This window comes from Macrosteles quadrilineatus, unplaced genomic scaffold (genome assembly GCF_028750875.1).
Source record: "Macrosteles quadrilineatus isolate MER2022 unplaced genomic scaffold, UCM_ALF_1.0 Scaffold_8__2_contigs__length_117827958, whole genome shotgun sequence".
NCBI classification, from domain to species: Eukaryota; Metazoa; Arthropoda; class Insecta; order Hemiptera; family Cicadellidae; genus Macrosteles; species Macrosteles quadrilineatus.
This window is the reverse complement of record NW_026542601.1, coordinates 93518298-93544128: the sequence shown is the minus strand read 5'-3', so window position 1 is coordinate 93544128 and position 25831 is coordinate 93518298. Positions and strand designations below refer to the sequence as shown.

The 25831-nt window shown below is 37.9% G+C and overlaps 1 protein-coding gene across 1 annotated transcript in view; it reads right to left on the bottom strand.

Moving 5' to 3' along the window:
• The window catches only part of LOC129000095 (frizzled-2-like), a 70149-nt gene that overhangs the window by 5345 nt on the left and 38973 nt on the right, over nt 1-25831 (bottom strand). The window contains exon 2 of the mRNA XM_054426986.1: nt 578-804. Coding sequence (XP_054282961.1) covers nt 578-804 — 227 coding nt within the window. The remainder of the gene's footprint in view (nt 1-577; nt 805-25831) is intronic.

Below are 25831 nucleotides of genomic sequence, written 5' to 3'. Positions count from 1 at the left end.
TTATAAATTTGTGCCGGGGTTTCCGTTAGTGCGATTATGAGTTCCAGCAGTAGTGACAAATAAATTGCTGATATAGCATTGGCACTAGCTGCAGAAGAGGATGATCACCTCCGTCATTGTAACATTGTAGTAATCCTTGTGTGACAGGTCGTACAACAATGGATACGTTTGTACAACAGAAATAAGTCGTTCATTGGAACTCATCTTTAATTAAAAAATCAAAGTAGGCCTACTACAAATATGTGTCAGACCACCCAAATTCAGTTGAATAACACTGGCTGATGTACTCTGCACATGCATGCCGCCTCCAGTTCTTCCGTCTTGTCCGTCCAAATCGCTCGCTAACCAAAAAGTGGCTGAGACGGACGGAGCGGACTGAACTGAACTGACGGAACGGACCCAGTGTGCGGCTCTACATTTGAATACATAGTTTTCGAAACTTGCGGAACCGACTGAACTGAGAGGACTCAGTGTGCGACATGCCTTAAAAGAGCCAATCATAGAGAGTGCTTAGTTTAAAAATCTTTGCCCACAGACACTTATTTTAAAAGAACAGGTAATTTATCCAAACACTTACCGTATAGAGAACGGAGAACACTCCGATGCGAATCATGAGCTTCTCTAGCTTGTCAGTCTTGGTGCCATCGTGTTTCATGACTGTACGGATGCGGAACAGAGAGACGAAGCCTGCCAGTAGAAACACTGTCCCTAGGGCGAGATAGACCAGCAGAGGGGCTAACACGAAGCTGCGGAGAGTTTCTACGTTCCACAGACCAACGTAGCACACTCCCGTCAGTATATCACCTGCAACAATACATGTAGACGTCAATATACTGTAGTTGGAACAAACAGAAGTAGATGTTATTTGATGGATAATTGCGGACTTTCTATGCACAAAGTTTTCAAAACGTTCCTAGAATCTGGTCCTCAGGTGAGAAAGTGTCAAAAACATAATTAGATTGATACACAAAGCCAGCAACAACTGAAAAATCACAAAATAAAAACCTCACCGAGGTACAGCACTCTAAGCAAGAAACAGGTCATTCTGTTCAGTCTTAAGAAGATACAAAAATCAAATAATGAGGGATGTACTTAAAAATAAGTCTGATGAACACAGGATGGCTGCTCAAGCGTGGATGAGTATTTTAGAAGTTTAATAGATGACGTGTTTAAGGAAAAAAATCTTAACTTTTAAAATGTCTGCATTTTCTAAAGACCAAAGCCGCCCCCACCCCACCCTATGGTGGCAGGATTCACAAACATAATTCATAATTATTTTGTTTACTTTAAACCGTACAAAATTCCTACACTTAAACAAGCGAAAACTTTGTAAATGTGAAAACTATTTTATACCATGGCATGATTAAATTAACAACAAGCATCTATTCCAGGTCCTACGAACTTTCATGGTGAGTAAAAGTAACTTAACATCATTGTGTTACCATTTAGTGTTTTTTATTGAAAATACTATCTACATGAAAGATCTGGCTTAATCGTGATCAGTAAAGTGGTGTGGCACGCGACGATATTCGTTATTACAATTTTTACGTACCTAAAAGGTCATTGTAACTATAAAATGTAACCTTGTGTTTTACACAAGAATTAATCTCATGGTTGAAGTTATCTCATCATCAAGGTGTTATTTTTTACAGTTTGTATTAAGTTCATTGTTGCTAAGTTGAGTTTTTTTGTTAAAAATATTATTGCAGGTATTTTACGTAACTGTCAGACTGAATTTTTACAACATCGGGAATCTTGAAAAAAGGTGAAAGGAACTGCTTTTTAAGAAATAAAACTCTGCGTAATAAGTTATGGAAAACTGTAAATTCTCAAGGATTGGTTATATTTCTAGTCTTCAAATCTTAAGGCGGTAATTCGATTCTGAGAGGGATCAATCAATCAATCAATCAATTATTTAAGATGGGGACGCTACTATGTGCGTATTTTAACCCAAATATGAGTGAAGGATGAGTGTAGGATGAGTGGCGCGATCTCTTGTAGTCTTGTTAGTGATTAAGGCCGACATATTCCTTAGACACAGCTGTTAATTAATAGCCCATACTGCTAATGGCAACTAAGGGACCTACAGTTTTATAGTGGAATCCGAACCACATTTTTCCTTGTAATTAACGAATTGGTCTAATTATCAGGATAGTACTGCGGATAGTTGTAGTACTCACTAGTGCGGACGTTAATCCTCACCAGGGAGCATCGCATCCACAGTGCATGCCTATAAATATCCACAATTCGTGACCTCCCAGTAGCTGGATTACAGGACGACGCCACCCGTCCCAGTCATCATTTCTTGACCAAAATATAATTTGTCACTAGGCTACTAATTAATGATGCAACCCAATTAAAATGTCGAGATGGACCAACAAGTCCGGGGTAAGGACCATTCTCTTAGTAAACATTCCGATTGTGTATAAAACACAAATATAATTCCCCAAGTAATCCTATGAACAACTGCAAACGTCCAGTCCAGAAACAGTTTAGTCATCTGGTCTAATTATTCGACTTCACAGCATCCACTTTTAAAACGTTACAAAACGGTACTTTTACGCCGGCCCAAAAATCCGGTAAAAAGCAGGTTCCAAATTTCCAAACCAGGTTCGCGTGCTGTAGTCCATTATTTGGCTCATTAAACTAAGCGAAACGCCGCGTCAGGCCGGTGGACACTTCACCGCAGCGGGGTATCAAGGTACAAGGACCGGAGCCATTAACCGTTAATGGATTAATCCGGCGTTAACGTTAATCGTAAACGGTTAACGTGGACGGCTGCATGGACGTGGTGTAACAGAGTCGAGTTGTTTGCATAATAGCCGATTTACCTGCAACTTTTAAGTTGCTCTAATTGCACAGTGCTTAAAGACGGTCAACAGGATAGCTTAAGCTTATGTTGTAGTAAATACAGCTCTTAACTAATAGCGTTTTAGTCACGACATTGTGCATATTTTGCATAACTATGATGAATATGCATGATTAAAACTATATGAATATGACTTAAAATAGCTGTAGAACCCTAGTTGTTAATAATTCATTTTGTTTACTTAGTATTTCCCCCCAAATACTCCCAAGCAGGTTTCTGGGTCCAGATGTCATTATCATTGGGTTATAATTAATTAACGAAACAGTCTAACAAATGGGCGACCTGGTCGGCGTAAAATAGTAGAGGTTATGGACTGTACCTTTTAAAAACTTTTAAAAATACCACAGGCATAAAAACACACACAGAAATATGAATCAACATTAAACTACAGTATAATTAAATTTAACATCTTAATGCCTACTAAACAGCGTGCAAGGACAGTTTAAAAGTACGGTATAGTAAAATTACAGCTCATTTTGGGCATTGCTAAATTACAAAAATTCCGAATTACTATGACCGTTATTGCAAGAATAGCGTGTAAATACCACCAAAACATTTATCAGATCTGTTTTTAGCTACAAGGCAATTTTTAAGTGGTGATAAGCCGATTTTCCACGAATCGGGACGTATGCCGAACGCATTCGGAAGCCCTTTTACCTCTTGAATCATAGAATTCGGATAACCGGTGCTTTACTGTATACCAAACCGACAATGTATCAAACCACACACACTTTTTGTTTCATCCCAACAAATGATGAGACGGTCAACATGTTAAGACTCGGACGATCTCGAATCCACTTTCATCTTTTGATCTCATGAGACGCATGGCAGGTAGTAATCGTCCAGAACAAATGAATTACACATAGTAACATAAACCCCAATAATTATCTTCTTGGCAGTCTGTTCAAAGCACTCGAGATGGCAGAGTTAGCAAACTGAGCTAAAACTGTGCGGACTTTGAACTGCAGAGTGGCAGAGGTAAAGTGTAAGTGGACAGTGCTTTGTTGGGTTTGTTGGCTTTAGCTCGCCAACTGTCAAGCCTCGGCTAGTTTGGAAGGTCGCCAAACCGATCGTATTTGTCACTAACAATATTGTCGTCAATGTTTGGCACAATGCTAGATCGCTGCCTGTTGTGTTGGTAGTTTATGCGATTTTTGGTGAAAATACATATCCTTAGTTAAAATTGAAATCCCTGAAACAAATTCAATATCTTTGGTAATAGGCCTATATATTACGACTACACATAACGAATGCAATAGTTAGAAAATAAGTCAAATCCCCAATTCTATGTTAAATATTATAACAATGAAGGGGAATCAATAGACACATTCATAGTTAAATATTTTAAGCAGGAATTCAAATGAAAATGAGCGACGTTGGTGAGCGTCTGCTTTCAATTACAGTGCCTATTTCGGCTGCGTTAGCCTTTCAATCTCGTTAAACTGAAAGGAAAAACTCGCTTTCAACTATAGCACCTTTTACGTCCCAAAAATGTATCACACTATCGAAAGTGATTGAGGTTATTAAAAATGTTACATTTAAACGAAAATGTGACCGTAGCTGGTCCAAATAGATGGGATCTTTACTCTAGTATCCACAGGTTAATATAACAACCAAACTCTAAGGTTGACACTGTAGCCTATTTGATGTTTCTATAAACTATCACAAAACCCTTCAAGGTGGCCACGGTTTCGGTGGTTTCTTTAGTACACACCAACTTTTCTACCAAGCCGAACTGAAAGGGAACGACTTATTTTAAACGATAGCATCTTTTATGTCATATGAACTATCATAGTGGAGAAAATATAATTTGGTATTCCTACAGCTGGGGATGGTCCAAATAGATGTCCACTACTTCAGTTTCCAAAAGTCAAATGTCAGACGAGAGCCTATTTAAGTTACAAACTGACAAAGCTGTAAAGTAGTTTCTGGGACACCCTGTACTCTGTGTCAGTATCGGCCACCGTGTTGTGAGCTGTGGACTGCAGTCTTGGAGGTGTGCCAAGATATAAACACTACGGTGGTCGAGAGAGCAATATACCCTTGTATACATTACCGGCTGTTGCTGTAGCCGGGCTGCTTATCGAGCCAATTTACTGCTTCCACCCGCCTACAGGGGATTATGACTTCATCTCTGGTGTGTGCAGAGGTGCCAGGCAGAAAAAGTCAATCGAAAGTATACGAAATTAAGGGAAATGTTAAAATTATCGTGCATTGTACCATTTTGAAGCAAAATTGTTTTTGATACAAGGTATAGTTTCCCACAATCAATTAAATATTTCCTTATACATGAGATTCTTCATCTTCAACCACTTCTCTAGCGGTTGCCAGAATACCTACACTATTCTTTAAATTTAGAACTTTATACTGGATTTCCTAATGTAAGTAAAAATCAGCACACAATAATCTCTAATTTATTTTCTATGGAGAAACGCAGTTGTGACAATTTACATGACTTAATAGTCAAAGTTTACAGTATGGGTGTTAAGATGTTAAACAATATACAGGTTAAAGTCATGCATGATGGCTATCTCACGTACCCACAAGTCAACCATGCATTAAATAAATTCAGGATTTCGCCCAAACAAAGTTTCCAAATCTTGTTGAACAAATAGTTCTCTGGATTGTTCCATAATGCCGTGGTCAAGTTACGTAAAGAGTACATCGTGCAGTAGGTAATCCGATCAACAGTGGTCGAGTTAGACATTTCACGAACTACCCAACTACCCTGACTATCTGACCTACATCCCACTGAGAGATCACAACCACTGCAGAAGCGTGAAAACTATGTAGAGACTCGTGTTCTGTAATGGGACAAACGTTGTTAGGCTGGAGAGTGACAAATAAAGTAATTACTACAAGAAAGCACATTTTAGAATAGTGCACTGTTAAGACAACAAACCCAGTGTGACAACATTGTATTGAAACAAACATATGCCCAAGGAATATGATAAAACATAGGTCATTCCCTACATTCTAAACTCACTCTGCGTACATATTCTCCACAATATACGAACACAGTAATGTGGGAATGACTAGAGAAGAGTAATTTATCAGATTCTACCTCTTAGACACAGTAGCATTGATTTACGACGGGGGAACTGCTAACGATATCACGAGAGTCACAGATTGTGAGTCACAATCAATATAAAACATTGGCAGATTGCAGCCCAATAATCCAGCAATGAGGGAATGACTAAAGAGTAATTTATCAGCTTCTACCTCTTAACACAGTAGCATTGATTTACGACGGGGGAACTGCTAACGATATCACGAGAGTCCCAGATTGTGAGTCACAATCAATATAAAACATTGGCAGATTGTAGCCCAATAAACCAGCAATGCGAGAATGACTAGAGAAGAGTAATTTATCAGCTTCTACCTCTTAACACAGTAGCATTGATTTACGACGGGGGAACTGCTAACGATATCGCGAGTTACATTCAATATCTTTGCTGTCATTTACTCGTTATCAAAGTTAACGACCCAGCAACAGCTTCCTTTCTTATCACCACTTCCGCCTCTTCATTATTATCTTTTAGTGTCACGCAATGGTGATGTTATTCGTAGGTGTTTCCTGAAATAAGATCGTTAACATGTATGCCAAATGTGTTAGTCCACGCTCTCATTTTATTGTTGCGTATCCGATGGAACTATGCCACTAATGAAAATACTCCCCAAAGAAAATTCATACATGGTCCTCCAGTATCCTGCGCTCCGAGTGGTCAGTGTCAAGAGTGGTATTTCTCAGAAAGCACGACCTAGTGGCACAACACTGCAGTCGTAAACCAGCTGTTGGTCGCTGCTGAACTGTTCTTTAACATTAATCTTAACAGCAGTAGAGCAACAAACCAGCGGGTGTAGAGTGATCTGTCCAGCAATTACAGTAATGTCACTCACTACGACTAGGGTAGTATCTCTTCTGCAGATGTGCAGGAGTTGGGGGACTCGGCTGGCGATTCTACGGGATGAATCGAGAAAGACATTGTAACTTTACTCCTTCGATAGTGAAGAATTAAGAATTCCGTTATTTGATTCAAATGTGAATACAACTGACTCGTGGCAGTATTTAATCGTTGATTAAACTACACCGTAGTTGTAAGGCATAATGTATTAGTTGGTGAACATCAGGAAGAAGTCATCCAAGCGTTAAGTTCCTAGCCGGTTTCACATATTGCATTCGTGGCACAACCTATTTCCCTTGACATATTTCCGTAAGTATTAAGAGGTTCGTTAAACGTTTAGTTTGTATATCATCCATAATTCCAGCTCGATCTATATTCTGTCTGAATATCATAAGCGGTATTTAAACTTTGAGCACTAGTTCTGCAATATAATTATCTATCCTTTATCTAAGTGGTTGAAGTGCTAGCCTGATAATCAACAGGACGCCAGTTAGATTGTGAGAAAAGTTAGTAGTTTTTATGGTTCGAAACCGGACCAAACTGTCCTTGAACGGGCTTTTTAATAAACAACCCTTGCTAATGAAACAACTGTTTTTTTAGTCAGCAAAGCTACACAACACAAGGCATCTCGCTTCATTCTACACTCACGTCTAGTGACAATGACCTAACTTACTCATATGGAATATTCATTGATTACCATATTTGCCGGCAGTGCGCGGTGCGCGGAGGGCGTGGCACGAGAACACGTCACGTGTCGCCGCGTGTTGGTTCGTGTACAGCTGGTGCGGTGATCATAAGGTCAAACGTGTTATTACAACACTCGTGTCATGATCAGCCAATAATTAACACAGACTTTCCTTCTCCTTCGCACTTTCACCACCACCTTGTAGCCTGCATCAGGTGTTGGAGAAATAAATCACACGCATTATACAGACGGATACAAAGGAAGTTGGTTGGTAATAATTACTATTTCAAATTTGTTGTCATAAATTAAACTTAAGTGCAAAACCTTTGTAATTTGATGAAATATAAGGTGATGCGTCATGTGAAACTAATTTATACTTTTTAGTTTGTAATTATAGAGTAAAAAAAGATGGAGTACGAGACTGCAACTGTTGTAGGCCTAATGAAATGGGAAGAATCTTAAGAATTGTTAAAGTTTATAGGCTTTCAAACACAGTGTATGGAAACTAGAATGTATATCGCACATAATGTCCTCAATTCTGTTAAAATAAGAGATAGAAGTTTCGTATTTGCAAAAATAAATCACTTACTTAGTCCTTAAAACAACTTACAATTTGTTACACGTTGTAGTAGTGAAAGCTTTTGAATTCGAACAAATAATAGATTTTTTATTACATTACTTTCTCTAAGTGGTAAAGACCTATTCTAAAAATTAATAAATTGATGGCTCTAAAAATCAGGCAATTCTAACCCAAATCTCTCTAAAAGGAGTAGAGCAGATATTGCTGCTATCAAAGAATCGGCAACAGAGTCTAAGGAAATTTCACCTGTTTCTTCTGAGTGTTCTGTAATCTACAACAGACGTATAGGCAATAGACCTATATAGTCTCTCTATAGCCTATATAGGCCCTAGCTACGTAGTAAAGGCCTATGCCATATAGCTTAGGTCACCAACATATACTACTACAATAAAAACTCCAAACTTCCATAGTCGACATGGACATGGTTTGTTATTGAAGATACTGAAGTAGACATCCCTACCCGTATATGGAGCAGCATTTCTACCACTAGTCAAAGCTTCCACCCAAATAATTTCAACGTTCACAAAATCCTATTGTAAATCAACAACCCCACCGTTACATTTAAAGCGCCAAATCAAAGAAGTGTTGCAACGAGTTGCCCAATCCACCATTAGCGACGCTACAGTTTACAAACACACCAGCATGTGTTATGTGTTAGGCTGGGCAAGTGTAAATACAATCACAGCAGCGGCTTCTCACAGCAAACACTGCGAGAAGCTGAGTGACTGCCAAACAGCTGATTGGACCACTTCCGGTACATGGACGTGTCAGCTGTTGTCTCAGCTCAGCCACTTCCGGCAGACGTGTCTGTGGGGATGTCACATTGCGCGGGGGTGTGGGGTTGAGTTACGTCGGTTAGGGGTGAAAACTGTTAAGCCTGAGGGAAACTGCATAAAGGTACCGACAAGGACTCCGAAAATGGAAAAGATGCACAATGACAACTGTGTGAGATCATTATAAGCATTTTTACGTTTATTTATTTTTGTTTTTCTCACATCAATCAAACATGTGTTGTTACAGCAGGAGTAAGTTACAAAGCATTGATAAGGATGTCATCTCAAGTTAGGCGAGCAATTCAAGTTAATGCTAAAGTTTATAAATTGGAAAGTAAAATTACATTCTCATACATTAACAGCGTTTGAGTTAAAGGCAGGAGAACGAACAAATCTTTTCACTAAGCAAGTAATTCAAGCACAGACAATATAATACTTTAATGTTTATTCCATTGTCTGTGATTCAAGTCTGATGATCTACTGGTATAATACTCTAAAATAGTTTCGCAACCTTTCTCCGCTTTTGATATAGTGTTGCGTAAGTTTGTAATGATTTTATTGTAATACTCTTGACAATTTAAAAATAAATTTAAAATCTGCAACCATCTCGAATACAAAATAATCTGCTGAATCACGACAGTACAAACCGTCAAATGCTACAAGTCACCCAAACAATCTATAATCAATAATCTCGATGTTCCAGTGAAAGCGTGTGGCGATCAAAAATCACTCACAGCCCTTGAACCAAGCATACTCAATCGGTAAAAAGTGAGTGTAAAACTAATCACACGGGCAACGCACGACGTGGAGGCATTTCGGCGTTTTTGAAGACGAGAGAAGATAACTAGGCGCGTCCCACGCAGTCATTGGATAGGGTAATCTGTACAAGGGCGGTGCAAGGTCTTGGTTGTATTGTGTCTTCAAGGAGAGAATCGAACCACGATTTGTTGGGGAAAAGGGATTTCAAACGAAAAGTGCTCACGAAAAAAGTGTTGACACGAGAACATCGTTACGAGAGTTCGTACTAATTATAAATTTTACATTTTTCCAATAGTATATTGACAGACAATGTAGCCGGTTGGTTTAGTGCTTTTTAAGCCAAAGGTTTCTGGTTTGATTCTGAAAACGGTCAATTTTGCACGTAGTTCATTAGATTTCCCATCAATGCAAAAAAAGTTCAACAGTAAGTCAGGGTTTTAGACTGTTCCCTGGCAAAAAGTTAATAAAACACTATTGACAACTGCATGCATATTATTAAAAAAGGAAAGTATATACTTTCTAAATGTTCAATCCGGAACTAGAAAACTAAAGGTCGATTCACACATATCAGTTCAGGCACAGTTCCGACAGTCCAGTTACAGTCCAGTCTCAGTTGCATCTGCAATTTCTCAGTTACAGTCCAGTCTCAGTTGCATCTGCAATTTCTCAGTCAATTGTCCGTCAGTTAGTTTCAGTCAGTCTTCCGTCTCTAAAATTTACAGTAATTTACAGTGAAAATTGTTAAGTTATAAACATATATTCTATCAAATTATCATTGTCTATCTTGTTGATTGTTACAAACAGTTCTCAAAATGTAAACACAACCATTTAAATAACAATAACACTTTTTTCTAACCTCAAACAGTTCCGTCAGGCGTCCGAACAATTAAAAAATATCGTTGAAAAGAAATCTGAAATTGACTGACGGATGCTAGCAGAGTGACTGACGGGACTACAACGGATAAGTGTAGATAGCGCTATAGAAAATTCATTAAAGAATATTTTTGTTAACTGTGACGTGCCTGAAGTGACTGGACTGCAACAAGCCGTAAGGCTGGTTTTATGCACCGCGACAGTCGCGTGTCGCGTGTCGCGGCGCGACTCAAGTTCTATTGAGTTAAATGGGAGCATTTATGCACCGCGACAGCGACAAACTGCCGCGGAGCGACTCTAAATACCCGCGACAGGTTTTAGAATTGCAGCTTCAAAAAATGTGTCGCGCGCGGTTCAAGTTCTATTGGATCCAATGGGCACGTTTATGCACCGCGACAGTCGCGGCGCGACAGTAGCATTTTTTATACTCCACGTGGTTTATTCTCTATATATTTATATTGATTAATGTTAATAATTAATATATAAATGAGTTCTTTACCCTTTATTTGTACTATAAATTACATCATTGTATTATGGAATGACATTTTTAAGAGGGTTGACCCAATTCCAACTGTAAATTGTATGTGTTGTTTAAATAACTGGGGTTTTGTCATTATCGTGTACAACACTACAGGGTCTATATTTAAACAACTTAATAATCACTTCTACATCACAAACACAACACACAACATTGGATTGAAAACAGACTGATTTCTTTAATTCCCCCACCACCGGATGTGAGTTTACGCGACAAAAAAGTGTCGCTGTCGCGTGACATTTTGGTCAGCCGCAAGACGTGGCGCGACTCGCGACTCGCGACTGTCGCGGTGCATAAAACCAGCCTAAAGGTACGTTTTGCCTGAAGCGACAGGTGCGACGGTCGCTAAGCGACTGTCGCCGAGCGGCAGTCGCGGGGTGGTAGACTGTTTTGCTTGGAGCGACAACTTCTTTGGCGTCACGAGACGTGGTACCGTCAGTGCACCTAACCTCAAAAGTGCGCACTAAGTTTAAAGTCACTAAATAAAATCGATAAATTCACTTAGTAAAACAGGTAAAACTTAACAAATGAAGTATTCCTTGTAGGCCTAGTTATTTGTTATAAGAAACATTCCAAAACTGCCATGTCACAAGCCAAAATGTAATAAAATTACTCAATTTCTCCGTAAATTGCAGTACACAAGCATAACTTGAATTGGAAATCAGTGTTATAAACAACCTCCTCACAGAGTGAAAATTGTATTTTATTGATTGTATTGTAAATGAATAAAATACCAATTACATGATATACTCCATTAATATTTGAATAACCACATCACTTTAATAATTGGCATTCTATATATTTAAATATGACACGCCTGACTTTTAAACCAATTTGATCGATAACCATTTATACAGAGCAATATTTGTTTGAATCACCTAAACGAAAATTTAATTAGAGTCTTTTAAGTCGACAATCTAAATAATCTACTAAAAATTTAACTTAATCACAGCCGTTGGCCGACGCCATATAGCGAAAATAAAAGGTTCCCGAACTTGCCATAATGGTGTAGACTATAAAAACAATCAGAAATGTAACTGTCGCTAAGCGACTGTCGCTCCTGACTGGTCTTGGAGCAGTACCCAGCGACTGCAGCTCGCGGCTCTAGCGACAGTAGCTCCAAGCAAAACAGGACTATGCAAAACCCCTTTGATCAGTGTCCCGCGACTGCCGCTCAGCGACGGTCGCTGCGCGACCGTCGCACCTGTCGCTTCAGGCAAAACGTACCTTAAAGGTCGATTCACACACATCAGTCCTGTCACAGTTCCGTTACAGTCCAGTTGCAGTCCAGTTACAGTCCAGTCACAGTTGCATCCGCAATTTCTCAGTCAATTGTCCGTCAGTTGGTTTCAGTCAGTCTTCCGTCTCTAAAATTCACAGTAATTTATAGTCCAAATTTTAAATTTATAAACCTATATTCTATCAAATTATCATCGTCCATCTTGTTGATTGTTACAAACAGTACTCAAAATACAAACGCAACCATTTAAATAACAATAACACTATTTTCTAACCTCAAACAGTTCCGTCAGGCGTCCGAACAATCAAAAAGTATCGTTGGAAAGAAATCTGAAATTGACTGACGGATGCCGGTAGAGCGACTGACGGGACTGCAACGGATAAGTGTAGATAGCGCAATAGAAAATCCATTAAAGAATATTTTTGTTAACTGTGACGTGCCTGAAGTGACTTTACTGTGACGTGCCGTAACTGATGTGTGTGAATCGACCTTTAAGGGAGCATTTATGCACCGCGACAGCGACAAACTGCCGCGCGAGCGACTCGGAGATCTCTAAATACCCGCGACAGGTTTTAGAATCGCAGCTTCAAAAAATGTGTCGCGCGCGGTTCAAGTTCTATTGGATCAAATGGGCACGTTTATGCACCGCGACAGTCGCGGCGCGACAGTAGTATTTTTCATACTCCACGTGGTATATTCTCCATATATTTATATTGATTAACGTTAATAATTAGCATATAAATAAGTTCTTTACTCTTTATTTGTAATATAAATTACATCATTATATTATGTAATGACATTTTTAAGAGGGTTGACCCAATTCTAACTGTAAATTGTATGTGTTGTTTAAATAACTGGGGTTTTGACATTAACGTGTACAACATTTCAGGGTCTACAGTATATTTAAACAACTTAATAATCACTTCCACATCACAAACACAACACACAACATTGGATTGAGAACAGACTGGTTTCTTTAATTCCCCCACCACCGGATGTGAGTTAACGCGACAAAAAAGTATCGCTGTCGCGTGACATTTTGGTCAGCCGCAAGACGTGGCACGACTCGCGACTCGCGACTGTCGCGGTGCATAAAACCAGCCTAACTGATGTGTGTGAATCGACCTTAAGCCTGAAAACTTTTGCACTACATTTCCTGACAACAAAACGTATTTTCTCACTATTTTTAACATGTTCGTTGAGAAATTAGGTGAGGTATCAAACAATGTAAACGATATAGTCGATGCATAGATCGGTATCAGTACTTGAATGCCCCACTGTTGTTTATGGACCAGTGGCAGTCTTATAGCACATAGCTTGTAGATGCTGAGGAATGCATGCACATTGAGAACACGTGACTACAATACAAGCTTCTGTTTCTCTTGTTCTCCGACTATCGATAATGATTGGGCGGAGTCTTTGTCTAATATATCAAACAGACGCTATCGATACTTACGACCTCGATACGACTACAGATGTATCGTTTCGCATCCACCATCCCATCCTGATGATACATTATTAGGGTAATTAACTAAGTAATTAATATGTATGTTTGATATCAGGTATGGCCACTTTTAGCCACTTTTTTTAAATTCAGATCATAAATTGATTGCTACATGCATACTGTAATGTCGATTATAATTTATCTCCGTCTGAGATGATTTGGCAAACCTGGTATTCCAGGTCAAATAGAATTAAGTTTATTGACATCATAGGTTAAGCTTACTTATTCAAAGCAGATATTCTCCAAGGCTCTGAAATTTTCGAACCCCAGCAATTACACAACAGTTACAACTATTCACAATGGTGATGTAGTTGTACTTTAAACACAAAAGATTTAAAATACAGTTATTAACTTTCCACTCTTTTTTACTCAATGCAGTAATAAACTACAATCCAACCGAATAAACAGCGATAAAAGGTTTGATTGAGCACTGGACAGTTGAAATATTTGTGTACTGTATTGAGACTTAAAACTCCTAGAAATGAACAACATTCAAAATGTTATAAGAAATACATTCATGCAGTTCATGGTCAAAAATAATTTAATGTATGCTTACTAGTATCTATCTACGCTTTCAGCATATTAAACGCGTTTTTCGAAGGGAACAGTCCAATCTTCTGAATTTAACATATAACGTAAACCACTTGTCTTATAACGCCCTATTGTTTGTTGTCCAGAATACATCTTAGAATCGAACCAGTGGCCTTTTACAACTATATTCCAATAAATTGCATTAACGCACAAACTAACTCATTCCTCTCAAAATACATATTCATGACAATAGAAATTTTCGTACTCATTTAAGCGATGGAACTTGAAGCTCATAACATAAACACACATGACGGTGTTTCGCCTAGATAGACCGTAACTTTGGCAGATGCAATTACCAGATTAGAACTACGGTGCCTCGACCTCTGATGGTCTCTCAATATTTATAACACGGTCGGTAACTGAACAAACTCAATTATGTGTCTAGATTGGAACATTAATACTGCACCGCCTTTACAACAGCGCGGCGCCTAGCTGATAGAGGTGATGTAGGAGAGCGAATAGATTATACAGTGAGAAACCTTAGGGGAATAAAGTTGAATATTGATCATCTATCGAGGTTTATGACGATTACAGTTAACTTATGTTTTTTTCAGCGGGTCCCATCACTGAGGCATAAAAGAGTCATTTCGACACGAGTTCCAGCAAAATGTTAGAGTCAAAAAAGTTTCGACCAATGAGATGATTTGTATTTGTGATAATACCACACAATTTTATGAACAGTAGTTGAAAAATTAATCCCCCCCCCCCTGTACTGCTACTTGAATTAGTCCTAATTATCGGCTGTTTGAGATATTTTGCACGCGTGTTATTACGCCAGCGCAACAATAAAACCCCTAAACTAATGTACTAAAATATTTGTACATACAAAATGTTTTTTTTAAATATCGATTAAGGTGGTAAAGGATGGTAGTTACTTAAAGGAACTAGATGGATATGATCCTTATTCCATAGATGGATCATAGATTAAAGTTGTAGACAACTAATCCTTTAATCTATGTTAAAATATACAATTCAGCACGATGATAAACATACAAACATATAATAAATATAGTTTGTATGACTATACAAAGATACTTTGTCGGGACTGCTTTCCAACGCAATATCAGTGGACGATATTTATAAAGTCGGCAACATAGCTTATTTAGCCTACTCGACCCGAGCTAAAGTACTCATGTTTGCTTTAGAAATAACAAGAACTACATTAATCGATGCTTCAAAAGGGCTTTCATTGGATTAAAATATGTGAAAATTGTTTCCTTCTACATTTTACGAGTCATGAGTGTTATATAGCACAAGGAAAAGGTTATATATTAAACAATACCAAGTAACAATTACTAATGGACATTCGAGACTGGTTCATAATTAAAAATGAGAAACTAAACTAAATCAAGTCTTAATATGTTACAATAAATAAACTTAATGATCATCGTGTTAAATCATCGCACACCTTTATGAAAGCGATCATTATCCAGCCTATTGGAACAGCAACACCAATCAAACCACATTTCAATTACTTCTCCGTGCAATAAACACTAGGCCGGCGTCAACTGGCAACACGAACACGGCAAACACGTCGCCTATCATATCTACTAATCTGTATGCAAACACGGCTACAGCGCTACTGATAGTGATGTATGGCGTGAAGCTGCAGAACTCTGACGCTCTCACTCGCACTGCAGAATAAATACAGTGACCGACACCGAGAATATCTGGACCTTCTGGTTCCTACATAGACGATAGCCAAGTAGACATCTCATTGATTAAGGATCAGTCGTAGACAAATTTCCATTAGAAATGGCCAAACAGTACAGTAGTTGAATAAACCACTCATTCATAAAAGCTTATGATTAAATCTAAGGCTTACCTTACGATCCAATTTTATTATAGTGGAGACCTAGGTTTCTACGTCGAAACGTTATCGTCAGTCCTTTGTCTCATAGGCTTGCTAAACTTTTTGTTTGCCATCTCTTACTTGAGACATTGTCGATATAGTACTAGGTGGCGTTCGCAGAGGCATCCACAAAATTGAGCGGAGTCATCAAGGGTTCATATTATATTGTTTTCGTCATACTGCAGTAAAAACAGTCGTTTTTAATGCATGCGTTGCGGGTCTAAAGTAGCATTTTTACTCTTTAGGGAGTAAAAACCGTTTTTAGCCTCTATGGAGTAAAAATCAGCTGTTGTCAACTCAGTTGTAAATTTATATTTTAAACGATTGCATGAATAGAAATATGTATCGATTCGTGCTTCGTTATCATTTTATCCTACAGTCTACAGTCTCTTCCCATAGCATTTTAGCATTGCAGATACATTAATCCATTCCCACACTCAAAACTGCTCACCTTTACTACTTCCTTCACCACCCCCTACGTCGTGGACCTGTCTCCCTCTCTTCCCATAGCATTTTAGGATTGCAGATACATTAATGTAATTGCCAAAGACAGTTCCCACACTCTGAACTGCAAGCCTTTATTACTTCCTTCACCATTTCCTACGTCGTGGGGCCTGTTTCCTTCCCTTTTCATAGCATTTTAGGATTAAAGATACATTAATCTAACTGCCACAGACGGTTCTCACCCTATGCTCATACTTAACTACTTCCTAAGCCACTTCCTACATCGTGGACCTGTTTTCATAACTTTCCATAGCATTTTAGTATTTTATATACGTTAATCTAATTGTCACAAACATTCCCCATACTCCACACTGCTCACCTTACTACTTCCTTCACAACTTCCTACGTCTCGGACTTGTTTCCCTCCCTTCCCATAGCATTTTAGGAATGCAGATCCCTTAATCTAATCGTCATTAACAGTTCCCACACTCCGGACAGCTCACCTTGACTACTTCATTCACCACTTCCTACATCGCGGACCTGTTTTCCTCCCTTCCCATAGCATTTAATGATTGTAGATACCTTATTCTAATCGTCGTTTCCAAACTCCGGACAGCTCGCCTTGACTACTTTCTTCACCTTTTCCTACGTCGCTGACCCGTTTTCCTCCCTTCCCATAGAATTTTAGGAATGCAGATACCTAAATCTAATCGTCACAAACAGTTCCCACAGTCCGGACTGCTTGCCTTTACTACTTCCTTCGTCACTTCCTACGTCGCGGACCTGTTTCCTTCCCTTGCAATAGCATTTTAGGATTGCAGATACCTTAATCTAATCGTCATAAACAGTTCCCACACTCCGGACAACTCGCCTAGACTACTTTCTTCACCTTTTCCTACGTCACGGACCCGTTTTCCTCCCTTCCCATAGAATTTTAGGAATGCAGATACCTTAATCTAATCGTCATAAACAGTTCCCACACTCCAGACAACTCGCCTTGACTACTTTCTTCACCTTTTCCTACGTCGCGGACCCGTTTTCCTCCCTTCCCATAGAATTTTAGGAATGCAGATACCTAAATCTAATCGTCATAAACAGTTTTCACACTTTAGACTGCTCACCTTACTACTTCCTTCACCACTTCCTACGTCACGGATCTCAAGCTAGTGTCGTCATTTTATTATATTTATGATCCATACCGTTTCTGTTCTAATATCTGTGGAATGATGCTATCAGCTATTTCTTTATCTACTGCATTCAAATGTCAACAGCTGATCATATGTCTTTGTTTATGTGTCAAATACTGCTTCCATAAGGATTACATTGAAACTTTGAGACCCAGTGGGGCGGATTCCTGAGAGACTTTTTTAACGCCATATAGATGTTGGCACTCACCGATATGGTCTTTATCACCATGCAAAATTTGAAAACTATTGATTCAGCCGTCTAGGAGGAGTTTGCGTATTACGAAATGCATAAGAGTCTACGTATAAGAGCTTCGCTCGCTCCGCTCAATAATTTGTACAAACATTGAACACATATAAATATTTACAAAGACATATATTAAAACAACGTAGATGCATGGCCATGATCTTTATCAAACATAACCTCCGAGGTTGGGATGTGATGACTTTTGGTTCTAGCAGCCTGGTCTTATCACTCCATAGAGTTATGTATTTGTTGGTAAGCAGGTGTTTGATAATATTGTACTATATTATTTATTTATAATATTAATTAATGAATCAAACATGATGTTGGCGGCGAAGTTTTTTTTTTGTCATTTAGTATGAGGGATGGGTCAGTTTTGGTAGCGTTATATATATATGGAAATGTTATATTGTATTTAGCTTGTTGCTTTTGGGGGTTAGATCTACACCTCAATAGATACCAATTTAGAAATCTTGTATAAAGCCCCCAAAAGCAACAAGCTAAATACAAAACTATAACTTTCAAATAATCACCGATTCACAATGTCCAAATTTCACAAACTCCAACGTTTAATTATCAAATAAACAGAGCGGTTCATAATCTCCAAGTTTCATAAGCTCCAACGGTACAGCCTCTGCCAGAAGTCGCTGCAGAGGTTGCCGTGGTTCGGTATGTAGGCGCTACAACACGTTCTACTGTTGTAGCGGCGCGACTATACAGGGTGTTTTTTTAAAAACTTGCATCTTTATTTATGTAAAAACCGCAATAGATAGAAATATGCAGTTTGCGGGAATCATCTATTGACGTAGGGGGACCAATTGTTTTGAATTCAACGTTACATTCACATTCCCCCCCTTTCCCCCCTGCCCCCAACTTATTTTTTTTAAATAGCAAGGTACCCCTTGTGACATATAAAATAAAAGAGCATAAAAAAAGAAAATGTTTGATGAAAAAAAATTGAAAATCGGTTCATAAATTTGTGAGATATTCCCCCCCTCACCCCCCCGGAACTTAATTTTTTTTAATAGCAAAGTACCCCTTGTGACATATCAAATGAAAGAGCATGAAAAAAGAAAATTTTTGGTGAAAAAAAATTTAAAATCGGCTCATGCATTTGTGAGATAATCACCCCCCTTTTCCCCTACCCATAACTTGTTTTTTAATAGCAAGGTACCCGCCCTTGTGACATATCATATGAAAATAAATTTCACCAAAATTTTTCTTTTTTCATGCTCTTTCATTTGATATGTCACAAGGGGTACTTTGCTATTAAAAAAAATTAAGTTCCGGGGGGGTGAGGGGGGGAATATCTCACAAATTTATGAACCGATTTTCAATTTTTTTTCATCAAACATTTTCTTTTTTTATGCTCTTTTATTTGATATGTCACAAGGGGTACCTTGCTATTTAAAAAAAATAAGTTGGTGGCAGGGGGGAAAGGGGGGGAATGTGAATGTAACGTTGAATTCAAAACAATTGGTCCCCCTACGTCAATAGATAATTCCCGCAAACTGCATATTTCTATCTATTGCGGTTTTTACATAAATAAAGATGCAAGTTTTTAAAAAAAACACCCTGATTGTTGTGCCTGCTATCTGACTGTGGCAACCACTAGAGAGACTTCTGGCCCAGACTGTACCGTTGGAGGTTATGAAATTTGGACATTATGAACCGCTCTGTTTATTTGGTATCTAAACGTTGGAGTTTGTGAAACTTGGACATTGTGAAACAGTGATTATTTGAATGTTATAGATTTGGAGCTTATGAAATTTGGAGGTTATGAACCGCTCTGTTTATTTAATATTTAAACGTTGGAGTTTGTGAAACTTGGACATTGTGAAACAGATTATTTGAATGTTATAGTTTTGGAGCTTATGAAATTTGGACATTATGAAACGCGCTGTTCATTTAATATTTTAAGCGTTGGAGTTTGTGAAATTTGGAGTTTATGAAACGCTCCCATACCCACAATACCATCGTGTCCTTTAAATGAATATTCTTTCCAGCTCACAGCATGAAACTTCCATAATCATTTTTACTTACACTCTAAGAAAAGTATAACTTGGTGGTTACTTTCCCATCAAATTTACAATTTAAATGATTTTACATTGAAAACCCGTGTTTTACGTCACGCGAAGGTTCAGTCACGCTATTCTACGCTGAAAAGTTCTCAAAGGCTTCAGATTGTCCAATGTCCAGTTTATCATGAGAGAGATTCCTATCTGTAGTCAAAAGCTACTCTGCAATTACTGTACTGTGTATGATGGGATGTGAAGTGGGCCGGGATTGTGGTTGAAGTGAGCGGGCAACTGAGAACGGTACTGCAAACTGGAGCAACGAGTGTGTAAACGTCCAGTCCATCGTTCATCAACTAGGCTAATCAACAATGCAGTATAGAGGAAAACAATGTAGTAGAGTGATGAAATAAAATGTATGGTAGTGGTAGGATGGTGTCTTGTTAGTAATGCTTTAAATTTCTCCTGATCATTACGTACCAGTGTTACCAATTGAGACGGGGACGCTACCTAGTTCGGTGTTTTAACCCAAATATGAGAGAAGGATGGGTGTAGAATAAATGAGATAAAGTACCTGTAGCTTTGTTACTGACTAAGAACTGCAGCTACCGTAGCCAGGGCCACTCATAAAGAGTCATGTTGACCATTTATATTTCATACCGTAACCAATTAGTTATAAAGTAATTGCAACATTTGTAGGTAAGTACATGAATGTATTTCACGGTATGAGTAGGCCTCATTCGTCACCTAGAAGTACCGGCCCACCCAAGATACACAATTGCACTATTAAGTTAATACAACACTTTACTTCAAGGAAATATACTAGCAATAAGACACATGTACAATGTTCCAATACAAGGAAGGATGTGTAGTTTTATACACTGCGATGCTTGAAATCAATGAAAGAACTGTCAGTAGCTCCAACCCCCTCCAGTCCAAAAACACGCCCACTAAAAACGTTAATGCACATCTTACAACTTGGGACAAAAAATACAGTCCAATAAAATCGGGAGACGAAATCCGAGGTAAAAACGACAACGCAGTCAGAAATGCAGTTAAGATAGGAAGACATTCCGTGGGCGCTTGTCCCGATAGACGGCGGCGAACAGCTCAATCTGGCGGCGTGATACGTCGAGGATTCCAGCCACTCTTGGTACATTCCGATAAAAGTGCGGTCGAGGTCTTGGCCGTGGCAGTGACCGCGGTCATCACGTGGCTGACAACACGGTGCGGTAGACTTATGGACCAATACGATCTTGCGAACGATTCATCGCTTACATGGGAGAGGATGTTTCAAAAATTGAACCCTGATTGAAAATGAGCAGTGCGCTAACGGAAGTTTTCAATAAATACAAATACAAACGGTCAACTAAGTCATACACAGTCCTTGCTAAGGAACCAGTAGTCAGTGTCAAACAAAGCCCACTTACAGGTAATGTTACTCATTCTACTCTTATCGATAACGATAGGGACATCGGTCCGACTCCTGTTGGTTCTGTGACAGTGGACGCAAAGTTTTGTAAAATTAATTGTCATCCGTCAAAGATGGTTAAATAAGCGCTCACTGTAAAATACACATACTATCTTGGTATTAAATACAAATACAGTACTTTGATCATTTGGTATTTTTATAAACAATCCTGCATAAAGACAATAGCTGATCTTAGCAAGTTGCAAAGACACACAGGTTGATGTGTCTTACTATATTTTCCTGTCGTAATCCCAAAAGAAACTGTCTTATACAGGGTGTTCAATGCTAAATAAAAGTTCTTGACTTTTTTTCATAAAACCAGCCATTTTCGAGTAATTTAAGTTTAAATATTTTTAAATGGCCGCCATTTTGAAATTTTAGATTGAATCGAGATGACCTTTTTTTAACACGGGTCTTTTCTACAACATACATACCAAGTTTCATAAAGATCGGTTGAAAATATTAAAAGATAAAAATGTTTATGTAAAAATACAAAATGGTGGATATCTGGTTAACAAAGCGATTTTGGCAAAAATGTTATTCTTGATTTTCTCTTTATGTTGACCCAAGGAATCACTAGGTAAAATATGTATCCACCTTTTTTGGACACCCTAATGTGGTCTTACGAACGTATTGGTTCAGAACTCACCAAAGTAGGGGGAAACGTTACAGTTCTGAGGAATGTTTTGAGTATTTTGACTTATAAAATACTAATGCTACTTGGTTAGAGATACAAATTAACGTCCTATCGTGGGTTTTCAGATAAACTTGAGATCAACAAAGCTATAGTACAAAAAGATTATCTCACGCTATTCTAGGCTGATACCAGGTGAAACATGCAGCACTGTGTCTCTGTCCCAAAGTAATGAAAGTAATAATAATGAAAACAAAACAAGAATTTCACTTCCTTTTAGCGAATTTCCTTTATAGGAATAAGCTATTACCGCAGGTCTCGTGATAAGTCCTAGACCCGGGAACAATTTACTTTTCCGTTTTGAGGTCCACAGAGGCTAAAACACTATCCGCTCAAATTCATACGATTTTTATGAAGTTTTGTTCAAACGTGTAAACCTACGTTTATTCGAACGAAATCGCGAACCAGCATGGTTGGACTATGGGAACGGGGGTGTATGGGGAGTTTTGTGGGGTAAAAATCGATTTTTCCCATTCTTGATCCTAAAAACTCAAAATTTCATAATTGATCTCCAAACCATTTTGTAGAGCTTTAAAAAATAAATAATTTTGTATATTGAAGCGTTGTTATGCCCAACGGTAACGAAGATAATAAAAAAAAAATTGAATTTAAAATTCCCATGTTATTCTTATGGAGAACAAATAAACTGTTGTAGTTTGCTTGTTTAGGGATATATTTGAACCAAATTTGGAAATTTTGTTTTTAAATACTGTACTAAGCTATCGACATTGCAATAAAAAACACATCTCAATATCATCCCTGTAGCAGCAAACCTAGGTACTCACTAAAATTAATGTTAATTCAATAGGAAATAGATCTGACAATTCTTAGGGAGTAGTTTAGTAGAAATCCAGCCAGGTAAATGGAAATTCGCTTAGTCTGCAGGTTTGCTGCGACGAGGGTATTTTATTTGGTGTTTATCCATGCCATGGGTATATTTTACATTTTTTTCAGTAATATTCCAGACTCTGGTTGTGTTACAATCTATCATCGACATTTTCTTAGTATAGCATCATGAGTTGGTTGCCCAATCACAAATGACCTCCGATTCCAGAGACGATCGCGCGTGGAATCGAACCAGCGAACCTCAGATTTGAGGCGAGTACTGACCACTCAGCTACCCGTTTATCTAAGGTTACCACCCTTAAAGTCCAACTAAGCTCAACCATAATCAAAATTCTCTCTAAACTTATTTTGCTCAAAGCCGTCACACCACTTCTATCTGACTACCATCTCGAGCAGTAATCTGTAGTTTTTACACCCTCACTAGGTTCTGGACACAAGGAATGTGTTATGTTATGTCCAAGGCACATGGCGGGATTCCTTACACGCTTCATTATAATTAACTCTCTCAGAGAAATTACAACGGCTGTTTCATAAATTGCAACATGCTTCAGTGTTGTTTCATGTTTATGCTGCATAACTCCATCAACTATGTTTGGTATGTATTTGGTGGTGTAACTATAACCCAGTGTAGTAGGTAGACTGAGGACCTTTCGTCCTAGAAGCCCGAGTTCGTGTCCAGCTAATCGCAAATGGTAAATGGTTGTTTTAACTGTGAGAATGTCGTGCATCGGTTGAACCTATAATACCCTCTACGCCTCACATATCTATAAAACTACAAAGGCTGGGTTTTAAGTTGAGGAACGGGAACTTCCACTGTCTTGAAGAACACCCTCCGTTATTAAAAGTTAAACGATATAACTATTATTATAGTGTTTTAATTCCAATTTTTCAACAAAGAAGTATGAAATCATCTACGTATACACAACAAGCATTCAAATCAAGTTTAATCGAATGATTGAAAATAGAACAAAGTAGTCTCTAATGAGAGGAATTCGTGCACCAAATAATTGTACTTGGTGTATGCATACCGCAACATAATAATATAATTTATAAAAATAACTTAAGTATTTAAAAGCCAGGAATGGTTGTGGACTCATGAGAACACAGCGCTATCCGGCCAATTCTGACCAGGGATGTAAATTAATGTTCTACATGGGTCGCAGATTAAACTGTGGTCCACATTGCTGCATGCTGTACACAGGAACTACTGAAGTTTAAACACTGTACATTATTTGTTTTCTTATACGACCGGTGCTTTAAAATAAGTCCTGTTAAAAACCTACCTATGAAGATTTCGTCGATGAGTTAAGTTATCGTTATGATTTTTCAACAATCCTATCACACATAGGTTACGATTTATTATTCAGTAGTTTGGTAGATTTTACAAAATGTGTTATAGTTTAGAATCATTATGTACAGTATATATTCTTTGATAGTACATTAACAAACAGTCCTGTTATACAAAATAAAACCAAAACGAATAAAGTGTTCAATGTTAGCCTCTATTTGGAGATTTCGTTCAATTGTCGGCCGTCGCACGTTGTAACTTTAGATATACAAATCAAATCAAAGCAGTTTTCTATTGTGTGCCTGAACTCTGAACCATATTGATATTGTTAATGAATCATAATCATCGACTAAATTTAAAACCATATAAAAACATACAATCATTTATTTAATAGGGATAATTACATGTTTTTCGCAATCATGTAACCTTTATTATAAAATCAAAACGGAAGCTGTTGTTAATGTTAACATCTCAACGAATTCGTCCATAACTTATGGTAAAAACTAAAATGAATAACACCATGAAAGTAGTTTCCAGTTATTTTGGATCCTTCCATACGTTTATACCTTGTAAACTTTTGTATGAATCCAAACAAACACAGTGATTATACGAGATAATCAAAGGACCATTGCTAACGACAAAATGAACCTCGACAATAATATAAATACTTTAAATATTAATATCTTATGATACCCTAAACACGTTTATGTATTTATTTATTTACCTACGTCACTTCTAGCAGGAGGACAGCCTAGTATGTGTGGGTTGGTGGCCAAAACAGGCGTTTTAAATGCATAACAAGGAAGTTTTTATTCCAGCCTCACTTCACACAAGGATCCCTTACAACAGGCAATATAACTGCCTGCCATAATACCAACACGTGATGCCCTCCTTGATAATAACATGCTGTAAAGTTTCAACTGAGGAAAATTAGTACCAGCTGTTGTCGAAAATTCCTAATTTATCGAATTGATCTGTTTTCATTGCAGTTAAATAGTAAACATAAAACAAAACTATGAACATACAGGCAAGTGCAATGTGTATGTTTAAAAAAAAGATACACGTGATGATATAAACCTGTTATAAAGGTAATAACTATTTATTCAAAATTACTAGTATTTCTACCCTACTGTTAATTATAATTAGTTTTACGATGTACAGAAACGCCCTGTATAACAATTTTTGTTAATTAATCTTTAACTCCAGAATCTGTTGTTTTTTTTAACACATTCATCTAAGTTGTAGCTTTGACTATTACAGCAACTCCAATAGTCAATGGTTGTGGGTATACTGCAATTGACTATCTATCAGTCTTTCTATCAATTAACTTAATATCCTCTCCTTCAAATTTCTAAGAATGTAAAATATAAAGGATTTATACCACTACGTTATCAAAACAAATAACTACCATTAATAGATGTAACATAAGAAATAAAACTATCAGGAACGTATTAATCCTCAAACATTAAAACAGTG